Source organism: Sphaerodactylus townsendi, linkage group LG14, assembly GCF_021028975.2.
Source record: "Sphaerodactylus townsendi isolate TG3544 linkage group LG14, MPM_Stown_v2.3, whole genome shotgun sequence".
NCBI classification, from domain to species: domain Eukaryota; kingdom Metazoa; phylum Chordata; class Lepidosauria; order Squamata; family Sphaerodactylidae; genus Sphaerodactylus; species Sphaerodactylus townsendi.
Window position 1 is genome coordinate 33,769,936 of NC_059438.1, and position 21,630 is coordinate 33,791,565.

Here is a 21,630-nt window from a genome sequence, read left to right on the forward strand (position 1 = left end):
TTCAGATGTGATGACTCGACACATAATAAACAGAAAAGAAAAATACGTACTTGAAGGAATCTTTCTCTCGTTGGATCCTCAGTGCCTGAGTTCTGGTGAGACTTCTACTACTCACAGCAGAATCAGCGAACTGAAAAAATGACAGAATGTGTTTTCAATGAGGCATATAAACACATGGAAACTGTCCACTTGAAAAAGGCTCTGTTTGTGTGCATTTGACCCAAGCTAGATGTTCAGGCTCTGGTCCCTTACTTCGTGCCCCATCAGTGTTCTGACTCCTCTGGCAGGGGCTGCTACTGGGGACTCTGGGCTTTGAAGACACCATTTAGACTGCAGGACCAGCCCTGTCTCAAGACGGTCAAGACACTTCCCAAGTGGCCGGCATTGCCTCCGGATTCCACTACCAGAATGGTTTGATGGTGATGGAAGCAACTGTAATCACATGGATAAACTGCTTTTCCTGATACAATCTGGAGATTCAGCCTCCAACTCACAAGAGATCAGCCTGGTTCGAGGAAGAAGAGTTGGTTTTTATACCCTGCTTTTTTTGCTACCGCTAAGGAGTCTCAAAGCAGCTTATAATCACCTTCCCTTCCTCTCCCCACAACAGGCACCTTGAACTGTTCCACCCAGAAGGCTTCAAGCAAAGGGGTGGGGAATCAAACCCGGTTCTCCAGATTATAGTCTTAACCACTACCCCATGCTAGGTCTCTGGACAGGCAGACCTAAGTCGGAGGCATGTTGATGCTGGAAGAATACCAGGAAAGACCAATCTCAAAAACTTAGCATAACTCTGGCACTGCCCCAACAGCAATTCTGTTGGCCTCTCCTCAACATTCCACTTCTAATTTACTCTCCCTGATGGAGGCAAACATTTTCACAGAAGTTTCAACCTCTCGTCTTCCAAAGGACAGAATTCTCATTGAAACCCTATCAAAGCCCCCCCGCCCCGCCCCTGACAGAAAAACTAATAACTCCTAAGAGTTTCCCTGACACTTTATTGATTATGTGCAGGTCCTAGTGTCACAGGAAAAGACTTTTTATTCTGGTGGATACCACTTATGAATTAATGTCTTCCAACTCGGGAAGATTGAAAGCTAGTTAGAAAAGACTGAGATACAGCTTCTTCCCTCGGCAGCTTTTTTTTTTTAGTTTAATCTCTGAGCGCCAACAGAGTACCATTTAAACCGTTATCTTGCAAAAACGTAATTGAAAAAACCTCTCGGATACCTGTGGGTGACATATTTAGGCCGTCTGCTCCCTTTTTTTTTTGCTCATGACTGTCGCATTGTATTTGCCCTTAGCCCGGCTTTGCCTGCGCTGCTGTTTGTAGCCCAATGAACTGTTCTTGAGGCCTCAAACTTGCCAACTGCCTGCTCTGAAATCCTCCCTGCTTCTGGACTGTTTGATCCGTGACAGCCACTTGCAAATTCAACTTTTTCTTTGTTTCATTCAAGCACCTCCTCCTTTTTCTTTGTTTCATTCAAGCATCTCACAGTACTATGAGGACCTTAGCCATCTGGGGTCTGAAACCAATGAAAACCTGTTTAAGTAGATAAAACAGATCATGGCAAAGCCCCGTCCTGTTTATTGTCTTAACGTCAGCAGTTCAGAGCCAGCGCAAATATGACAGGCTTTGGCATGTCTCCAGGAGAAAACAAAGCAAAACTAAAGGTGCCCAAAAACCTTCAAATACGGGAACAATATTTATTTGATGATCCCGGCATGTTTACATCAAAACGCTTCCTCAGGGGAATCTACAATAATAAAAACGTACTGAAAACAGTACAACTTTGCCAGCATAAGCAGCTTACAGCTCTCAATTTTACAAAAGAAAAACAGTCCAGAAGGGCATACATAATGCAGCAAATAAGATGCTTCCGTGGTAGCCCATTCCCAAAACAGAAGCTGCCCTCGGAAGGGCACAGCCTTTGGTTGCTGACAAATGTAGCTTATGGACAATGGACACATGCCAGCAAGACCTTATGTTCTCATGTTCTTGAGACCTATGGAGCAGATCCTGATTGTGCGGGCTTCTTTCAAGACTTAGAGACCTGCTACAGCCTTTCATATTTGGGTTACCTCTAAGCTGCTGGTGTTAAGACATTAAAGACCTACACATATTCTCATTTGGAAGATTCACACATGGGTGAAAAGCACGACACGTCAGAATGATGGCCTGCCAAAGTACGTGGGCTGGCACAAAGGAGAGCTCCCAGGCTGGCTTTCCTTTCTAGCACTTGTTTTCTTAGGCAGGGTGGTCTAAACCTGCTCCCCTTTGAGCCAGTTAATTGCTTTGGTTACCTGTGACTCAGATATCAGCGTGGCTGGATTGGCCTCTTCTTTATTACGTGAGGTGCTCAAGTTAAGTAGATGCTGCCCAATGGACAGTGAGGGCCCAGATCTTTTTTCTTTCGATGCACCTAGAATTACATTCAAGTTTAATCTTCACGCGTCCCTATATCACACTTCCCAAGAACGTGAACTCTGGATAACATTCATAGACGACAATGGGGGTGGAAAGCGGCATCAAGTCGCAGCCTGCTTATGGAGACCCCGTAGGGTTTTTAAGGCAAGAGATGTTCAGAGGCAATTTGCCATTGCCTGCCTCTGGGCTGTGACCCTGGACTTCCTTAGTAGTCTGCCATCCAAGTACTACCCAGGGCCAACCCTGCATAGCTTTTGAGATCCGGCTAGCCTGGGTCACTCAGGTCAGAGCAATATATGATATTGCCAAGCCGGTATTCCAAGGCAAGACTCCTAAACTCACAGTCTTACGCAGAGCCGTAGCAAGGGGGAACTGCGCCCAGGGCACGTGTGTGCCCTGCACCCCTGCCCCAGAACGTCCCCGCACTGGCGCGCGCCCAGTGCAAGACACCCCCCCATCCCTTGGACGCTACACCACTGGTCCTATGGACTGCTCGGGTGATACTTTCCCAATCTCACATCCACACATGTTGGGATCAACAGTGTACTCTGCTATTCTATTTCTCCCCTCACCCTGCCATTAAGCATAAGCATAAGCATTTTATTGTCATTGTGCACGCACAACGAAATTTACAGCAGCATTCCTCGATGCACACAATTTCAGACTCATACCCCATCCTCACTTTCCCCTTCCTCCACCCATCCCTACACAGCCCCAAACACATCAACACGAAGCCGCAGAGTTTAGCATAGCCACAGCTCTTGAGTAGAAGCTGTCTCTAAGCCTCTTTGTCCTAGTTTTGATAGACCTGTATCGTCTGCCGGATGGTAACAGTTCAAAAAGAGAGTGTGCTGGATGAGATGGGTCTCTCAGAATATTTTGGGCTTTCTTTAGGCTTCGGGAATTATACAGTTCTTCCAAGGAGGGGAGAGGGCAGCCGATAATCCTCTGTGCAGTAGTGATCACCCTTTGGAGTGCCTTCCTATCTGCCACTGTACAACAGGAGAACCATACACAGATGCAGTAGGTTAAGACACTCTCCATAGCACAGCGGTAAAAGGACACCAGGAGTTTTCCATTCAGTTGTTGTTTTCTTAAAAGTCTCCGATAGTACAGTCTTTGCTGGGCCTTCTTAACCACCGCGGCAGTCTGTACGCCCCAGGTCAAGTCCTCTTTAATCATGATGCCCAGAAATTTAAAACTAGCCACCCGCTCTACTTGAATGTCCCAAGCGACCCCAGCCTGAAATTTCCCCTAAGTATTTGTTGTTAGCATAGCAACCCAAGATTCGTAAAATAATTACTCTGGTAGATTGCTGAACCAACCCCATTCAGGGAATTATCATAAAGGTCTTGAAATTGAATACAGTTACAAAGAAGCCAGGGAGAATTGTTGTCCTGTCAAGACTTCTGTAGGATTCATCATCCCAGAAGTGAAAATTCTTTTAATAGCTACCACTTCTAGTACTATTAGCTCTACTTTCAACATATATTACCTTGAAATTCCTGGGCTATACCGTTCCAGCTGGGTTGGGGTTCTCTGTTCATATTTTTCTTTTCTCGTCTTGAATCAAATAATCCATTTTCTATCTCCTGTGGGGGGAAAAGATTCTGATCTATAATCTGATATGATTGTTTCAAGAATATTGATTTCTGCCTCTTGAATACTGTGTAACTATTCCAAGTATCTTTATAAGCACACTTAAGGATATTAGTCATGGGATGAATGTAATAAGATGCACATGAACTCTTGATAGCACATGCCAATGAGTTTATGACAACATGTGCATCTTTTGGGTGATACTAGGAAAAAGCAAAGCTGCTTCTATTGGCACATATTGCCACAACATCTGACATTTATGTATGGCAAAGAAGGAAAGTTGAGACAAGAGGTTCCTGTGTGCTCCTCTTGATATGATCCGGGAACAATCCATCCCATAGAAAACGCTCAGGATTTTATCCTCTTTGATTTCAGAAGCATTATTTAGTGGTCTGCTCATCTCTTAATCTCAGAGAAATATGCATACGTAAATTTACACTAATAATTAATATACACTATAATAGAACTCAGGACAAATTAGGAGCATCTATCAGTTTACCAGCATGGCCAATTGGCCATGCTGACAGAGGCTGATGGGAATTGTAGTTCCTGAACATCTGGAGAGCCGCAGGTTCCCTACCCCTGGTCTATGTAGCTCCCAAGAGAAACAACTCAGCAAAGTTCCAGAATGCAGCTGTATTTGTGGTAGATGAAAGGGGATTCAATGGGAAGGTGCGACTCCTCCCCTTTGGGCTTGTGCAGTCTGAAGCCACATCTCTTGAGATGAGGGGATTTTTAGGGTTGTCAGGAGTTTGGAGGTTGGGGAGGGATCTCAGTAGGGCACAATGCCATAGAGCAGTGGTGGTGAACCTATGGCACGGGCACCAGAGGTGGCACTCAGAACCCTCTCTGTGGGCACGCACAAACAGAGCCCCCCCCCCCCCCATCTAGGCTGGCCTGGGCTGCTGGGCTCAATTATTAGCATTAAACCTAAGACCTAATTTTGGGGAAGCAGTGTAGGTAACCCTGTTAAGCGCTGTTAAACCCCACTGATGTTCATGCAAAGAACTAAAGCGCGATCCTTTACCTGGGAGTAAGCTTGGTTGCTGGCAATGGAGTTTGCTTCTGAGTAAACCCTTCTAGGGTCATGATTCACCTGCTGGAAAAGTTGCACGGTTGCTTCAAAGCAAAGCCACTGACTACCACCAAGCTTACTCCCGAGTAATGCACGCCTCGGAGCCAACCGTTTTTTCTAAACTAAAACTTCAGTATTCGGGATAAATTGCCGTGTTGGCACTTGACGATAAATAAGTGGGTTTTGGGTTGCAATTTGGGCACTCGGTCTCAAAAGGTTTGCCATCACTGCCATAGAGTCTGCCTTCTGAAGTAGCCGTTTTCTCCACGGGAACTGATCCCTGTTACTTGGAGATCAGTTTCAATCCCAGGAAATCTCCAGCCACCACCTGGAAGTTGGCAACACTATGATTTCTGCACTTAAAAGATAGCTCTGGAAGTGTTTTTAGTGTTGCTCTATGCAGATGCAACCCCCACCAGTATGATATACAAAGAACAAGAAGCAGTAAGCAGGAATGATCAAGTCCCTGGCTGCAGGGTTCCACAGCTGGCTGACGATGCTCCAGTTGTACAGACCTGACATGTAAGAGTTAAATAAGAATATAATAAGATAAGCTGGCATCTTCAGATCCTCTGAAGATGCCAGCCACATATGCAGGCGAAACGTCAAGAGAGAATGCTGCTAGAACACGGCCATACAGCCCGGAAACCACTCAGCACCCCAAGATTGATTTAATCCTCAACTCACTGCATACGATATCCCGTAAATTATTTGTACACTGCCAACGCCATCCATTGTAACTCTGCTATCACTCCCTTGTTTTTTTTTCTGGAAAATTTTCTGATTTTTTTCCTTTTAGACTTCCACACCAGCAGCAAAAGAAATTTCAAAAATATACAACTGTAACACTAGCATGCTTATTATTCATCACGATCTTTACAATGCCTCTCTGTTGACTTTGCAATTTGGAATAACTTGCCTGCCCGGAGAAAGTTTTTGATAAATTCTTATCATTATCTCCATCAGATATATCTGCGTTTGGAGTTACAAAGTTGACCATAAACACTTTTGTTACAACAGCACTCTCTCTGCAGTCTCTGCAAGGGAAGAGTAGAGATGTAAAATTTCTAGATATTTTGAAGCAACTGGAAAAAACAATTTACCCCCTGATTATCTGGTGGAGGTGGGGGTGGGGAGTGGAGGGATGAACATTTTGGGAAAAACTGAAACATACACAATATTCTCCTAGCAAAGCTTAAGTTCTTTTACATATTTAACAACATAAAAGGCACCATTTATAATGGTACCATTTGGCTCATTCATAAAATTTAAGTGTAAACTGGTTGTGGTGGGTTTTCCGGGCTGTGTGGCCGTGGTCTGGTGGATCATGTTCCTAACGTTTCGCCTGCATCTGTGGCTGGCATCTTCAGAAGTGTATCACAGAGGGAAGACTGTTACACACTGTGTCCAGTGAAAAGGGAATGTTTTAGTGGGGTACACCCCACTATAAGTAGCTATAAATGTTTTGTTGTGTTGTATTAAGGAGATTGTGAATACATATAAGTGCACAGACAAATAATAAATAAAATACTTACTTTGTGACTGCCAGTGCTTTGACTGTTATTTTCCCATCAGGTAACAAGATTGGTCCCTTATATTTAAAAGTATTATAGTCATTGTAACCAACTCTCTTAAACAGTTCTGGTTTACTTCCATCTATAGTGTAATATATGACAACATCAGGAGTATCTGAAATCAAATGCACACACAACATAACTTTTAAAAATTGCTTTCCATTTTTCCAAAAAAGAAAGCATGGACAACCACAGCAACAACAGCACACCTTAATAATTACAAAGAGAAGCTTCAAGAACACACTCAACTGAGTGTTTGGAAAAAGAAATGTTATATGTAAATGCATGGCTTTCACACAATGTTTGCTACAAAAAAATAGTAATTGATCCTCCCTTTTAAATTAAAAGTTTATTATACAGATTTACAGTGCAATCCTATGTATAGCTGATCCAGCCTAAGGCCACTGAAATGAATGGGCTCAGATTGAAGCAACTGCACAGAATTGCACTGTTGACATGTAACCTGCTTTCCAGATGTGAAATTTCAAATTAATTCTACCCCAAACACCTACAGTTTCCTAATTCCTCGCTTTCCACTGTGTGCGTAAAGTGCCGTCACAGCTGACTTATGGTGATCCCATAGGGCACAGGTGTCAAACTCGTGGCCCTCCAGATGTTATGGACTACAACTCCCATCATCCCCTGCCAGCATGATGCTGGCAGGGGATGATGGGAACTGTAGTCCATAACATCTGGAGGGCCGCGAGTTTGACACCTGTGCCATAGGGCTTTCAAGGCAAGAGAGGTTTGGAGATGGTTTGCCATTGCCTGCCTCCAGCTGGGCTGTGAGAGAACTGTGACTGAGCCAAGGTTGTCCAGCAGACTTCATGTAGAAAGGTGGGAAACTGAACCTGGTTCTCCACATTAGAATTCCGCCACTCTTAATTATCACTGTACTATGCTGGCTTTTTTCTACTGCATCTCACTATATTCTCTGTACTGCTGCTCCTGGGGATCAGCGGTGCCTTGAGAACATCACGTGTATAGCGTGGCTACAGTGGAACGTGTAGAAATCTTACACAAGCAAGATTCAACCCACACATGCAGATACACACATCTGTACTCACAGCAAAAGATGAATCCTAATACATATCTATGCACATTCAGCACAAGGAAAGCAGGTCTGAAACAAGGGAAAATATTCCCCCAAATTTTACTATGGAAATATGTAAATTACAAAGGAGGGGATCAGAATGGCTTGGAGGACTGGCTTCATCAAATCTGAGAAAACAGCATTTTTATATGGAGATTTTATATCATGCACTTTCAAAACATTTCAGTATGACTTGTGAAAACAAAAACTGTCCCATGTAAAGCAAACTCAGGATGACCTTCCATACTTCTAGTTACAAAGTGCAGCCCACACAAATTGAACCGCATGCGCCAAATTGGACTGGGTTCACAAAATTAATGTCAATCTTCAGACCATAAACTTCTAAAATTCCCTTTTACTAATGAAAACATGGAAAACCCTTCAGATCCACCTGTTTAATAAGTAATTTATGATTATACAGACTTCTTCCAATGGAACTGTTGATTTAAAGGTAGTCAAAAATATATTTGCAGAATGCAGTCAGGCATCAAAGAGGAGGATGAAATGGGAAGAGTGGCAGGGCGAACAAACACAGAGAAACAACATGAACATGCATTCAGAGTTGTTGCAAATACCTGATTTGATTTCAACAAATGTATTCGTGTCTATTTCATGTTTAGCTTTGCCTGCTGTTGGGATTCGAAGAGGAATCACTTGAGGTGCTAAAACAGAGCCAGCAGTCATTTTTTCCTATACATTAAAAAAGCAAAATATATGTATTTTAAACATTATTATTAATTGAAAAGAGAAATTGCAGTAACAGATATCGAGTTCAGATCCTCTGAATATGCCAGCCATAGATGAAGGCGAAACGTCAGGAGAAAATGCTGCTGGAATACGGCCATACAGCCCGAAAAACCCACAACACTTCAAATGTAGAGTTCCTTTAAATCTTAGCCTACTGTGAAACTGAATTCCTATATGACTCTCAGTAAACCATGTCTTATCAGGACTGCTGGATTACTTTGGGAATTGCTTTGGAATTCATGGCAGGACTTCATAAATTAATCTAGCAATTAGGAATCTCTGACAACACACTTTTGTTTAAAAGCACTTAGCGGCAAAGATATTACAAAAAGCACAATGGGGAGAAACAGCACAAATTACATGAAGGTAAACTTTCTACATCTGCAAGGAAAAGAAGGGAGAAATCCAGAGGAATTCCCGCCTACAACAAATAAAATACCTCTGGAATGTAGTAGTTATTATTTTTGCTATGTACAAATCTAGGACCATGCATGTCCATTAGATATGGGAACTGACAGGACAAAATGTGCGCAAAAATCCTAAATAGAAAATAGCAGCCTTTTGGGGCCACTAACAGGGAATTTAATGAAGACCATAGGATCATCTGGTGAAAAGGAAGGTAAGGGGATCCCCTTTCATTACAAAAAAGGTTATGATGGGGATCATAGGGGCTGCATGTACAAATGCTCCATTAAAAAAGGGCTAGGGGAAAAACTGGATTAGACTAACTAAAAAGCTGGCTGAATCCAACCCCATGAAATGTGGGTAATATATTTTTGACTGTTTTGAGTCACTTGCTCCTTGCATTCCACTCCTGATGCATGACTCCCCGCCTTCCTGACTGTGATAACGTCTAAATTGGGCAGAGTGGAGGCATAATGAACCGTCCTTGGCATTGCCTGAAAATGGTGGGAGCAGGCCTAAGACTGGGGGCAAACACTGAACATTTCTCATGAACCACCAATAAACAGTGTCTCTCTTCCACATTGTTTCTGGTGTACTGGCGCCTAATTTCAAAGGTCAATTCAGAAAAGAAAAATTTATGACAGGTTGCAGTTGTTATAAAGCAACCCGTTTTCCTTTTTCCCATTTACACGCATGTTGTGCAGGCAGTGACAGAACCCCTTGGAATCAATCCAGGTTGCTTCTGCACCTTTGCATGGAGATGCTTCATTCTCTTAAAAAAATTTCCTACAACACATGCATAGCAATGCAGGCATGCAGAAATGAACCCCCACAGCCACGCCAATCGTCCCGCAATACGATTGGCTGCACCTACATAGCTACGCAGGTGCAATATGCGAAACTTTTTTAAAAAGAAAGAAAAAGTGGCCTCCATGCCATGGCAGGGCAACGGCAGGTGGATTCTCCCTGACTGTGAATAGCACAATGGAAGGGAGAGAAATAAAGTGCCTCCTGCCTGGCTGTTCACGCGGGAGCAGTTCCAATCCAGGATTTTTCAAAAGGATCTCTGGTTTAGCAATTTTTGAAAAATAAATTGGGGAAATAAAATGGAGCAGGCTTGTTTGGGGAGAGGGACCTGTGCAAAGTCCCCCAACAAGACAGGTTGCATTGCTCTGTTTGAAACCGACCAAAGCTCTCAGCGCAAGTGTGGGGTTGAATATCTGCATGCTCATCTCTCCCTGCAAACGCCCATGGAGGTCTGGGGTGCATGGTTTAGATCTGTCAGGAAGCTACAAGTTATACATAGGGGATTTCTGAGAAGACAGGAAGGTTATATCCTAACTGAAGGAATTCCTGCTAGACTGCAGCAGTGACTTCGTTACACTCCTGAAGACGCACATGTGCAAAAACAGGACAGCAGAACTATCAAGCCCATTACTTGCCTTTTCCTCCCCTTAGGGGGCTGTTCTTGGCTCGGACAGCTTCAGGTAAAGGTGAACCCGATGAAAGCAGCAGCGTCTTTAGTACCTCAAGGCAGCCTGAACAGCGGCTCCAACACAGCAACCCTAGTCTAGGCGACGCTGTTCCTGTTCAGAGACTGCAGGAAGGTGCAAACAGCCCACCTCGGCCTACCTTGCAGAACTGTTGTGAGACGCATGGGTTTCTCGTTGCGAGGAGGAGCAAGGGAGCGGCGCGGCTCTCCGCCTTCCTCCGGGGTGGCCTGTCCCCTTCTCCCCGGCGTCACGCTGGCAAGCGTCGCCGCTCGAACACTCTGAGAACGCTCCGGAGGAAAACCGAAGGGGAACGACGCCGTCTCCAAGGCAACAGGGACCTTCTTGCGACGTCATCTGAGGGCGCCGGGGCGTCTCTGCGGCGAGGCTTGCCGTTAAGAGGGAGACTTGTGACGTTATCTTCGTGCGCCCGAGCTGCTGGTGTGGTCTGCCGCGGCGGCTGAGCTCCGAGGGAAGCCTGTGGTCATGGCGGAACCGAAGGCGCCGGAGCCGCTGGAGATCGAGAGCAGGTAGCCTTTCCGGCGGGCTCCTCGGTCCGAATCTGCGGGGCTAGCCGGCCTCCGTCCTTTGCCAAACAGCGGGCATGAAGTTGGGCTCTCCCAATGCCACAGATGTCACGCAGGCGACCGATGGCACCCCCGTCCCCAAGACCTGCTTTGCTGCATTGGCCGCGTCCCGGAGGCGGGGAACCCCGGGAGGTGGGCGGTGGGTTGGAGCCGAGTGGTGTGCTTAGTGTGCTGGGACGCGTCCTGTCCTGGGAAGTCGTTGCTTTCTCATTCTTTACGCTGAAGAGCAACGCACGGAGGCCACCCCGTTGTTGATTAATGTCAACATCATCATCAACAACAACAAGCCTTTATAGGTATACAAAACCGGACAACATTTCAAAGTAAAGCAAGATTAAAAAACACAGTTAAAATGACTAATTTCCAGTATAAAATCTGCAACAATCTCACAAAAGAGCACATCAGAGCTGTTCAGGAGGTTGCGTATCTTGTAATGCTCTTGGCACTGAGAACATTGCAATTGAATTTATGTATTTAATTGTTGATTAATGTCAGTTGTAGTTGGCCTTTCTCAGGCTCCAAGCGGGTTACGCAGGGTAAATGCAGTTGGCAAGATGAGACATCCAGTATGCATAGTGATAGGATTAAAAGCTGAAACAGCATCCATGGGAATATGACAGTGTGTTAAACCAGTGGTTCCCAACTTGGGGTGTGTATACCTCCAGGGGTATGCGCCATAGTATGACAATATATACAGAAAGAGAAAATAGTGCTATAAATAATCATGCAGTCCCCAATCCTGCTCCTTTTATTAAAGCATCTTCCTGTCCATTATGTAGCCTTATTAGGATTCCTAAAAATACTCTTTTTTAAAAAAATGCAAAGAATAAAAAAGAAAATTATAACACAAAAAGTAGTGTGTGCTGCTTGCTTCCATCTGTCAACATCTGAAGCTTACATCATACAGCAGTCTGTTTAGAATTTTGAAGTCTGAACGTAGCATTTGAAATCTAAACTTGGCATTTTTTTAATCCATTTGACTGCTGGTGTCACTTACTGTCATAGACCTTGATCTATATAGTCCAAAAAGACACTCCATTTATTTCTAAATTCTGTTTAGGATTCTAAAAATGCTCTCTTGAACAATGCAGCTTTGTACACTTTGCATAATGCCAGATACGTCTGGAGGGAGGGGGAAGAAGATGTGTGCAGTGGCAGAACCCAGCTGAATTGAGGATGGGCCTTGCTTTGTGAGGAGCAGGTTCTGGTGTTTGCTAATTCACATCCTTCAGATCTGAGCTTCCGCGGCATCACTGGGGCGTGAAGTTCACTGCAGCAGAGGGAAGAGGCCATAGCTGAGAGGTAGAGCATGGTTCCTGCATCTGAGTATTTTTGCTTGCTTTTTCTGCTTTGCCCAGGATTATTGAGCTGTGCCATCAGTTTCCCCATGGCATCACAGACCAGGTGATTCAGAATGACATGCCGCACATGGAGGCTCAGCAGCGGGCCATGGCCATTAACCGGCTGCTCTCTATGGTAAGAACTTCCCTAGCTCCATGAGTTTCTAAACTGGAGAAAGTGCTTTACCTGTTGAACTCATTAAAAAGGGAAATAGTCTAAAATGCTAAATTCTAGGGGCAAAGGGTCGTCTTTAGTCTACAGCAACTGAAATAGTCTTACACTTGAAAACTAAGAGTTCAGTCCACAAGGGGAGGGGTCTGAAAGAATCATGAATGTGGCACAGGGGCATGCCCATGCATGTACCCCTTATGTCAACACAAGGGGCAAATACTCTGGTTGTTGGGCACTGTTTGACTCTGCAGCACCCAAACATGGAAACTGCCATGGTGCTGGTGCTCCTCAGCGCAAGAGCCAACACCAGCAGGGGTAGGTGTGTTCCAAAGGTGGAGATTTCCACAGGCCTAACACCCTGTACAACAGGCATACACTCTTACGCCAACCCAAATATCAAAAATTACAAAGAAACCAATTTTATGTTGGAAATGCGGTTCTTCAAATGGTACATTTTTTCATCAGTGGTGGGCTTGCCCAAGAATAAAAATGTTTTGGACACAAATCCATAAATAAGTTCAAAAAATGCTTAGAATATCATTAAAATGTAAACCTGATTTGTATCTATTGGGAATGTGTAGTAAAATAGCTGATAAAGAAAAGAATGTTGTATTTCAATATCTAGCTACAGCAGCTAGATTAGTACTTGCAAAGAATTGGAAGAACTCAAATATCCCAACTATGTTTGATTGGCATTTGAAAATGTTAGAGCTTATAAAGATTGCTCAACTTCAAGGGAATGATGCACTAGAAAAAACTTACAATCTAAAAAACCAGTGGGATCAATGGAATAACTATTTAGAACGAAAATATGCTGTCCAAAACAAGTAGTTGGATAGACAATGGTGTACGACAACGCTAAAGTGTGTACGGATAGAAGCCAGAGAAGATAATCATAAGATTGTTGAATAATTATATTTTATTGTTGTAAAAAGTGTAGATACAGATTAACTCTTTCTTTTTTGTTCTTTATTTTTCTTTCTCTCACTTTTCTTTCTCCTTCTTTCCTTTTCTGATATTATATTATTTTCTTTCTTTTTTTCTCTCTCTTATCTGGTTCCCTCCTTTCTTTTTTTCTTTCCTCTCTTCTCCGTTTCTATGTCACTTTATTTTCTTTTCCATATCGAATTTATGATTGGGGGATGTGAATGTAAAGACCACTGTAATGTCTTGAGTATTTGTACTTCCACAAAACCCAAATAAAGATCTGAAAATTTAAAAAAAAACCCCAAAAAACCCCAGGCATATACCATTGGACTTTCAACCTGCGAACACCCTGTACAGTAGGCATACCACCATTGGAAAAAAACAGTGAATTGGGGGCTTTGGGAATTTCTGCTTTTTTGTGTCTTTTCCCCCCCCCCCCCCCCCAATCTTCTTTGGAGGAAGCACAGCTGTGCCGCCCCTGACCATAATGAAACTGCCTCCCCTCCCGTGGATTGCACTGTAGCAGATTTCTTGTGAAACAAGCTTTCATGAGCTCCAGCCAGCTTTGTTAGTTGCAGGAAGTGTTTGTTTACCATTTGTTTATATCCTGCTTTCTTCCGCACTGGAGAATCCAAAATACTTGTGGCATAGTTCTGTTCTCCACTTTATCCCCACAACAGCAGTCAAGTTAGGTAGGTTAGACTGAGAGTGGGTGTAGAGCGAATGACCAGGGCTCACCCAACAAGCTTTTGTGGTGGAGCATAGATTTGAACCAGGATGTCTAGCACTGCTGTCATGCTTATTTGAACATGTCCAAAGAACTATACTGGGGATGTGATTATATCAGTGAGCTGCTTTAATAGTTTGGAAGACCTGAGCAAGGCTACTAACAATAGGACGTTTGGGAGGACATTAGTTCGTAAGATTGCCTTATTAATGCACAAACACACACACGGTTTGACAAGATTTGGACTGTAATAAAAGCTCCTCCCCTTAATGTTTTTCAATCATTTGATTAAAGAAAGAAACAAAACAACAGTTCAATAGCTGTATTTGCCTCAGTTGAAATTAATGGACCTGAAATGTGGATTGGGAGAGTTTTAGCTTCTGATTTTATTGTTTTATCCAATTGAGTGTCATAAGCCGCCCTGAACTCGTATGGGGAAGGCCGGCCTATAAGTTGAATAAATAAATAAAAACATTGCAAGATATTAGTACGGTATTTCTTTTGTTCTTTTAGGGACAGCTGGATCTTCTGAGGAGCAGCACTGGTCTTCTCTATAGGATCAAGGAATCTCAAAATGCAGGGTAATCTTGTGTGCAACACAGGACAGAATGGTCTGAATGCATGTATCACTGATTCACAATTCAACACTCTCCCAGGTTCCCAAGGCTAGACCTTTGGTGCATTTATTTATTTGATGAAAAAGCAGAAGAGTTTGGATTTATACCCCCCCTTTCTCTCCTGTAAGGAGATTCAAAGGGGCTTACAATCTCCTTTCCCTTCTCCGCACCCCCCACAAACACCCTGTGAAGTGGGTGGGGCTAAGAGAGCTCTGAAGAGCTGTGACTAGCCCAGGGTCACTCAGCTGGTGTGTGTTGGATTGCACAAGCTAATCTAGTTCCCCAGATAACCCCCACAGCTCAAGTGGCAGAGTGGGGAATCAAACCCTGTTCTCCAGATCAGAGTGCACCTGCTCTTAACCACTATGCCACTGCTGCTCCTTCATTTACATCTTCATTTGCTTCATTTATACCTTGCTTTTCTCCCTAGTGGGAGCCCAAAGGGGTTTACATAGTTCTCCTCACCTCCATTTTATCTTCACAACAAATGTTAGTGGTAATTTACACTGAGTGTGTGTGTTTGGACCAAAGTCGTCCAGCAAGCTTTCATGGCGAAGTGGGGATTTGAACCTGGAGCTCACAAATTCTAGTCAAGTGCTCTAACCATATTTGAAATGACCCAAAACGTGGGAGTGCTTTCTGTCTTCCTCTCTGTTGCCTTGGATTGGGAAAGCAAGGGACCAATTTTTTTTAAATTTCATAAGAACATAAGAACTAGCCTGCTGGATCAGACCAGAGTCCATCTAGTCCAGCACTCTGCTACTCGCAGTGGCCCACCAGGTGCCTTTGGGAGCTCACATGCAGGATGTGAAAGCAATGGCCTTCTGCTGCTGCTGCTGCTGCTGCTGCTGCTGCTGCTGCTGCTGCTGCTCCCGAGCACCTGGTCTGCTAAGGCATTTGCAATCTGAGATCAAGGAGGATCAAGATTGGTAGCCAGAGATCGACTTCTCCTCCATCAATCTGTCCAAGCCATTTTTAAAGCTATCCAGGTTAGTGGCCATCACCCCCTCCTGTGGCATGGCTTGATTTTTTTTAAGGGTATGATTTTTAGCGCTAAAATTCCTGAGCCCGAAGACTCAGAAATATATGTCATTCTTTAAAAATTGCTGCAAGGCCTGATCCAGATTGGACGGATGGTTTGGCAGCCCCAGTAGGTTTTGTTCCCTTTCTCCCTGCAGTGTATTTTCAACTGCCATTCAGTACCTGGAAAGGTGAGGGAGGAGAATAAGGACTCCTGGAGCCTTCAGCAATTTTCAAAGGACCACCAATGTTTCTAAAATCGCATCAGTGGTCATGGGAGGGGCCCGTGGCTATAATCACTTGTAGTTTGGCTTTAAGTTAGCAATATCAGCCAACCAGGCTGTGCTTACACTGGACACTTTTTTTACCCAGAGAAGGATTTTGTATTTTTAAAAATTGCCAGATTTTTTTTGGTGGGGGGAGGGTCTGTCTTCCATCCAGCTGGAGATGTGGCAGTTTCTCTGTTTTCTAACACATGTCCAGAAATCGTATGTAGGACAGTTTCTTATGTAGAAGGTACTGTGTGTCTGCCTGCCTAATCAACCAGGAAGAAGGAAAGGATTTAGGGTGAAAAAAATATGATTTAAATATAACGCTCTCGCTGAGATTGTCCATTTCTATTCAATACTCATCAGAACTCCTTTAAGTCACACAAGCAAGTTTATTCCTTATGGGCTTTACCTGCTATCACCACTTCAGAAGAACTGTCAGTGGTAAAAGCTCTGTTCCTAAATGACCAGCTAGTACGAATGTATTTGTATCATATGCTAGCTGGTAGGTTTATTTGTATCATATGCTAGCTGGTAGGTTTATTTGTATTATATGCTTGCTGGTAGGTTCTTTTCGGTCAGTTGTAAGATGATCTGATCTGGCAGGCACTTTAAAAACTAACCGCTGTTTGTCTTTTGCAGTAAAATGAAGGGCTCTGACAACCAAGAGAAATTGGTCTATCAAATTATAGAGGATGCAGGAAACAAAGGTATTAGAATTAGAAGCCTCTCTCTTCTTCCTGTTCCAGGTGGCCCACTCACCTGTGCACTCAACTTCGATGAATCAATTTTTGTTACTGACATAGACCAGTATTAGGTAGACAACACAAAACCATTAACAGGCAAGGTATATTAAGACAATTAATATATACCTAAAAGAATCTGCTGGAGATAATGGGAACACAAGAAAGGTGCAGGAACACAAAAGAAATGGAATGAACACTCAACTTCTGTTGCTGTTTACTTATCCATTGGTATAGATGAGTATTATAGATGAGTGTTTAGAAACCTGCCTTTCTCCCTAAAATACAAGGACTTGAAAAGTAACAAGTGAAAAATGAGAGTTGCAGTAAGATGTTGCATCAAGAATTTAGCAATGTCATGTCATTAGAATTGCGTGCCATAAAAAACTCAAGAATGCCATAATTCCTCTTTTTAAAATGCAGCTTTTTTGGGAAGAAGACCATTCCAAAGGATGGGTTCTAGAACTGGATATTGCACCTCCCTTCAAGAAGAGCAGAGATGTTTCACACTTGCAGAAAAAGCAAAGATCACATAGACCTGGGTTCCAGAGAATGGGGCTTCTAGGGCAGAATGTTAACATTGTTGTACATTTATATTTATTTAATTAAATGTTTATACCCCGCCTTTCTGTATTGGCTCAACTTCCACCCATACAAAATAAAACTCTGGCTGGATAGAGTTCAGAAATACCTGCAAAAGCAATAAGCTCTGCAGTTTAGTGATTTATGTCCAGGAATGCATTGAGTATTCCCTAACCAGTAGCACTCAGAGGTGAATTCCTACGTATAGTTAATTGGCTAGATCCTAGATGTTTAAAGATCCTCTTTAGTGTTTTAGTAACTCTGAATTAATATATTCCTGTTTTAAGGTTCATTTGAGGAAAATTTGAACTCTTTTGTATTTGTTGATGCAGTTTTGGGATTAGCTGGATTTAGATGAGGGCTTTCTCTTATTCAGCTTGTTTATTGTGTAACGGAAGAAAGGAAATGTTGTGGTGAAGAGAAGTACTGTGATCTAGAGCAGGGGTAGGGAACCTGCGGCTCTCCAGATGTTCAGGAACTACAATTCCCATCAGCCCCCCCCCCCCCCCACCCCCCCCCCCCCCCCCCCCCCCCCCCCCCCCCCCCCCCCCCCCCCCCCCCCCCCCCCCCCCCCCCTCCCCCCCCCCGCCCCCCCCCCCCCGCCCCCCCCCCCCCCCCCCCCCCCCCCCGCCCCCCGCCCCCCCCCCCCCCCCGCCCCCCCCCCCCCCCCCCCCCCCCCCCCCCCACCCCCCACTCCCCCCACCCACCCCCCCCCCCACCCCCCCCCCCCCCCACCCCCCCCCCCCCCCACCCCCCCCCCCCCCCACCCCCCCCCCCCCCCACCCCCCCCCCCCCCCACCCCCCCCCCCCCCCACCCCCCCCCCCCCCCACCCCCCCCCCCCCCCACCCCCCCCCCCCCCCACCCCCCCCCCCCCCCACCCCCCCCCCCCCCCACCCCCCCCCCCCCCCACCCCCCCCCCCCCCCACCCCCCCCCCCCCCCACCCCCCCCCCCCCCCACCCCCCCCCCCCCCCACCCCCCCCCCCCCCCACCCCCCCCCCCCCCCACCCCCCCCCCCCCCCACCCCCCCCCCCCCCCACCCCCCCCCCCCCCCACCCCCCCCCCCCCCCACCCCCCCCCCCCCCCACCCCCCCCCCCCCCCACCCCCCCCCCCCCCCACCCCCCCCCCCCCCCACCCCCCCCCCCCCCCACCCCCCCCCCCCCCCACCCCCCCCCCCCCCCACCCCCCCCCCCCCCCACCCCCCCCCCCCCCCACCCCCCCCCCCCCCCACCCCCCCCCCCCCCCACCCCCCCCCCCCCCCACCCCCCCCCCCCCCCACCCCCCCCCCCCCCCACCCCCCCCCCCCCCCACCCCCCCCCCCCCCCACCCCCCCCCCCCCCCACCCCCCCCCCCCCCCACCCCCCCCCCCCCCCACCCCCCCCCCCCCCCACCCCCCCCCCCCCCCACCCCCCCCCCCCCCCACCCCCCCCCCCCCCCACCCCCCCCCCCCCCCACCCCCCCCCCCCCCCACCCCCCCCCCCCCCCACCCCCCCCCCCCCCCACCCCCCCCCCCCCCCACCCCCCCCCCCCCCCACCCCCCCCCCCCCCCACCCCCCCCCCCCCCCACCCCCCCCCCCCCCCACCCCCCCCCCCCCCCACCCCCCCCCCCCCCCACCCCCCCCCCCCCCCACCCCCCCCCCCCCCCACCCCCCCCCCCCCCCACCCCCCCCCCCCCCCACCCCCCCCCCCCCCCACCCCCCCCCCCCCCCACCCCCCCCCCCCCCCACCCCCCCCCCCCCCCACCCCCCCCCCCCCCCACCCCCCCCCCCCCCCACCCCCCCCCCCCCCCACCCCCCCCCCCCCCCACCCCCCCCCCCCCCCACCCCCCCCCCCCCCCACCCCCCCCCCCCCCCACCCCCCCCCCCCCCCACCCCCCCCCCCCCCCACCCCCCCCCCCCCCCACCCCCCCCCCCCCCCACCCCCCCCCCCCCCCACCCCCCCCCCCCCCCACCCCCCCCCCCCCCCACCCCCCCCCCCCCCCACCCCCCCCCCCCCCCACCCCCCCCCCCCCCCACCCCCCCCCCCCCCCACCCCCCCCCCCCCCCACCCCCCCCCCCCCCCACCCCCCCCCCCCCCCACCCCCCCCCCCCCCCACCCCCCCCCCCCCCCACCCCCCCCCCCCCCCACCCCCCCCCCCCCCCACCCCCCCCCCCCCCCACCCCCCCCCCCCCCCACCCCCCCCCCCCCCCACCCCCCCCCCCCCCCACCCCCCCCCCCCCCCACCCCCCCCCCCCCCCACCCCCCCCCCCCCCCACCCCCCCCCCCCCCCACCCCCCCCCCCCCCCACCCCCCCCCCCCCCCACCCCCCCCCCCCCCCACCCCCCCCCCCCCCCACCCCCCCCCCCCCCCACCCCCCCCCCCCCCCACCCCCCCCCCCCCCCACCCCCCCCCCCCCCCACCCCCCCCCCCCCCCACCCCCCCCCCCCCCCACCCCCCCCCCCCCCCACCCCCCCCCCCCCCCACCCCCCCCCCCCCCCACCCCCCCCCCCCCCCACCCCCCCCCCCCCCCACCCCCCCCCCCCCCCACCCCCCCCCCCCCCCACCCCCCCCCCCCCCCACCCCCCCCCCCCCCCACCCCCCCCCCCCCCCACCCCCCCCCCCCCCCACCCCCCCCCCCCCCCACCCCCCCCCCCCCCCACCCCCCCCCCCCCCCACCCCCCCCCCCCCCCACCCCCCCCCCCCCCCACCCCCCCCCCCCCCCACCCCCCCCCCCCCCCACCCCCCCCCCCCCCCACCCCCCCCCCCCCCCACCCCCCCCCCCCCCCACCCCCCCCCCCCCCCACCCCCCCCCCCCCCCACCCCCCCCCCCCCCCACCCCCCCCCCCCCCCACCCCCCCCCCCCCCCACCCCCCCCCCCCCCCACCCCCCCCCCCCCCCACCCCCCCCCCCCCCCACCCCCCCCCCCCCCCACCCCCCCCCCCCCCCACCCCCCCCCCCCCCCACCCCCCCCCCCCCCCACCCCCCCCCCCCCCCACCCCCCCCCCCCCCCACCCCCCCCCCCCCCCACCCCCCCCCCCCCCCACCCCCCCCCCCCCCCACCCCCCCCCCCCCCCACCCCCCCCCCCCCCCACCCCCCCCCCCCCCCACCCCCCCCCCCCCCCACCCCCCCCCCCCCCCACCCCCCCCCCCCCCCACCCCCCCCCCCCCCCACCCCCCCCCCCCCCCACCCCCCCCCCCCCCCACCCCCCCCCCCCCCCACCCCCCCCCCCCCCCACCCCCCCCCCCCCCCACCCCCCCCCCCCCCCACCCCCCCCCCCCCCCACCCCCCCCCCCCCCCACCCCCCCCCCCCCCCACCCCCCCCCCCCCCCACCCCCCCCCCCCCCCACCCCCCCCCCCCCCCACCCCCCCCCCCCCCCACCCCCCCCCCCCCCCACCCCCCCCCCCCCCCACCCCCCCCCCCCCCCACCCCCCCCCCCCCCCACCCCCCCCCCCCCCCACCCCCCCCCCCCCCCACCCCCCCCCCCCCCCACCCCCCCCCCCCCCCACCCCCCCCCCCCCCCACCCCCCCCCCCCCCCACCCCCCCCCCCCCCCACCCCCCCCCCCCCCCACCCCCCCCCCCCCCCACCCCCCCCCCCCCCCACCCCCCCCCCCCCCCACCCCCCCCCCCCCCCACCCCCCCCCCCCCCCACCCCCCCCCCCCCCCACCCCCCCCCCCCCCCACCCCCCCCCCCCCCCACCCCCCCCCCCCCCCACCCCCCCCCCCCCCCACCCCCCCCCCCCCCCACCCCCCCCCCCCCCCACCCCCCCCCCCCCCCACCCCCCCCCCCCCCCACCCCCCCCCCCCCCCACCCCCCCCCCCCCCCACCCCCCCCCCCCCCCACCCCCCCCCCCCCCCACCCCCCCCCCCCCCCACCCCCCCCCCCCCCCACCCCCCCCCCCCCCCACCCCCCCCCCCCCCCACCCCCCCCCCCCCCCACCCCCCCCCCCCCCCACCCCCCCCCCCCCCCACCCCCCCCCCCCCCCACCCCCCCCCCCCCCCACCCCCCCCCCCCCCCACCCCCCCCCCCCCCCACCCCCCCCCCCCCCCACCCCCCCCCCCCCCCACCCCCCCCCCCCCCCACCCCCCCCCCCCCCCACCCCCCCCCCCCCCCACCCCCCCCCCCCCCCACCCCCCCCCCCCCCCACCCCCCCCCCCCCCCACCCCCCCCCCCCCCCACCCCCCCCCCCCCCCACCCCCCCCCCCCCCCACCCCCCCCCCCCCCCACCCCCCCCCCCCCCCACCCCCCCCCCCCC

At 52.1% G+C, this 21,630-nt stretch overlaps 2 protein-coding genes across 3 annotated transcripts in view; one reads left to right on the plus strand and one right to left on the minus strand.

Moving 5' to 3' along the window:
• Positions 1-10,746, minus strand: part of DZANK1 (double zinc ribbon and ankyrin repeat domains 1) — a 29,824-nt gene extending 19,078 nt beyond the window's left edge. Inside the window, exons 1-7 of one of the 2 annotated variants that reach the window (XM_048515666.1) lie at positions 10,554-10,746; positions 8,345-8,459; positions 6,638-6,791; positions 6,022-6,139; positions 3,924-4,020; positions 2,305-2,423; positions 51-130 (exon numbers count right to left, since the gene is read on the minus strand). In XM_048515666.1, coding sequence (XP_048371623.1) covers positions 51-130; positions 2,305-2,423; positions 3,924-4,020; positions 6,022-6,139; positions 6,638-6,791; positions 8,345-8,453 — 677 coding nt within the window. In that variant the 5' untranslated portion in view covers positions 8,454-8,459; positions 10,554-10,746. Of the gene's footprint in view, positions 1-50; positions 131-2,304; positions 2,424-3,923; positions 4,021-6,021; positions 6,140-6,637; positions 6,792-8,344; positions 8,460-10,363 lie in introns of both variants that reach the window. The other variant, XM_048515665.1, reaches the window with a different exon arrangement.
• Positions 10,747-10,818: 72 nt separating this feature from the next.
• POLR3F (RNA polymerase III subunit F) overlaps positions 10,819-21,630 on the plus strand; it is a 17,500-nt gene continuing 6,688 nt past the window's right edge. The window contains exons 1-4 of the mRNA XM_048515352.1: positions 10,819-10,941; positions 12,357-12,474; positions 14,678-14,745; positions 16,713-16,863. Of these exons, the coding sequence (XP_048371309.1) occupies positions 10,898-10,941; positions 12,357-12,474; positions 14,678-14,745; positions 16,713-16,863 (381 nt within the window). The 5' untranslated portion in view covers positions 10,819-10,897. The remainder of the gene's footprint in view (positions 10,942-12,356; positions 12,475-14,677; positions 14,746-16,712; positions 16,864-21,630) is intronic.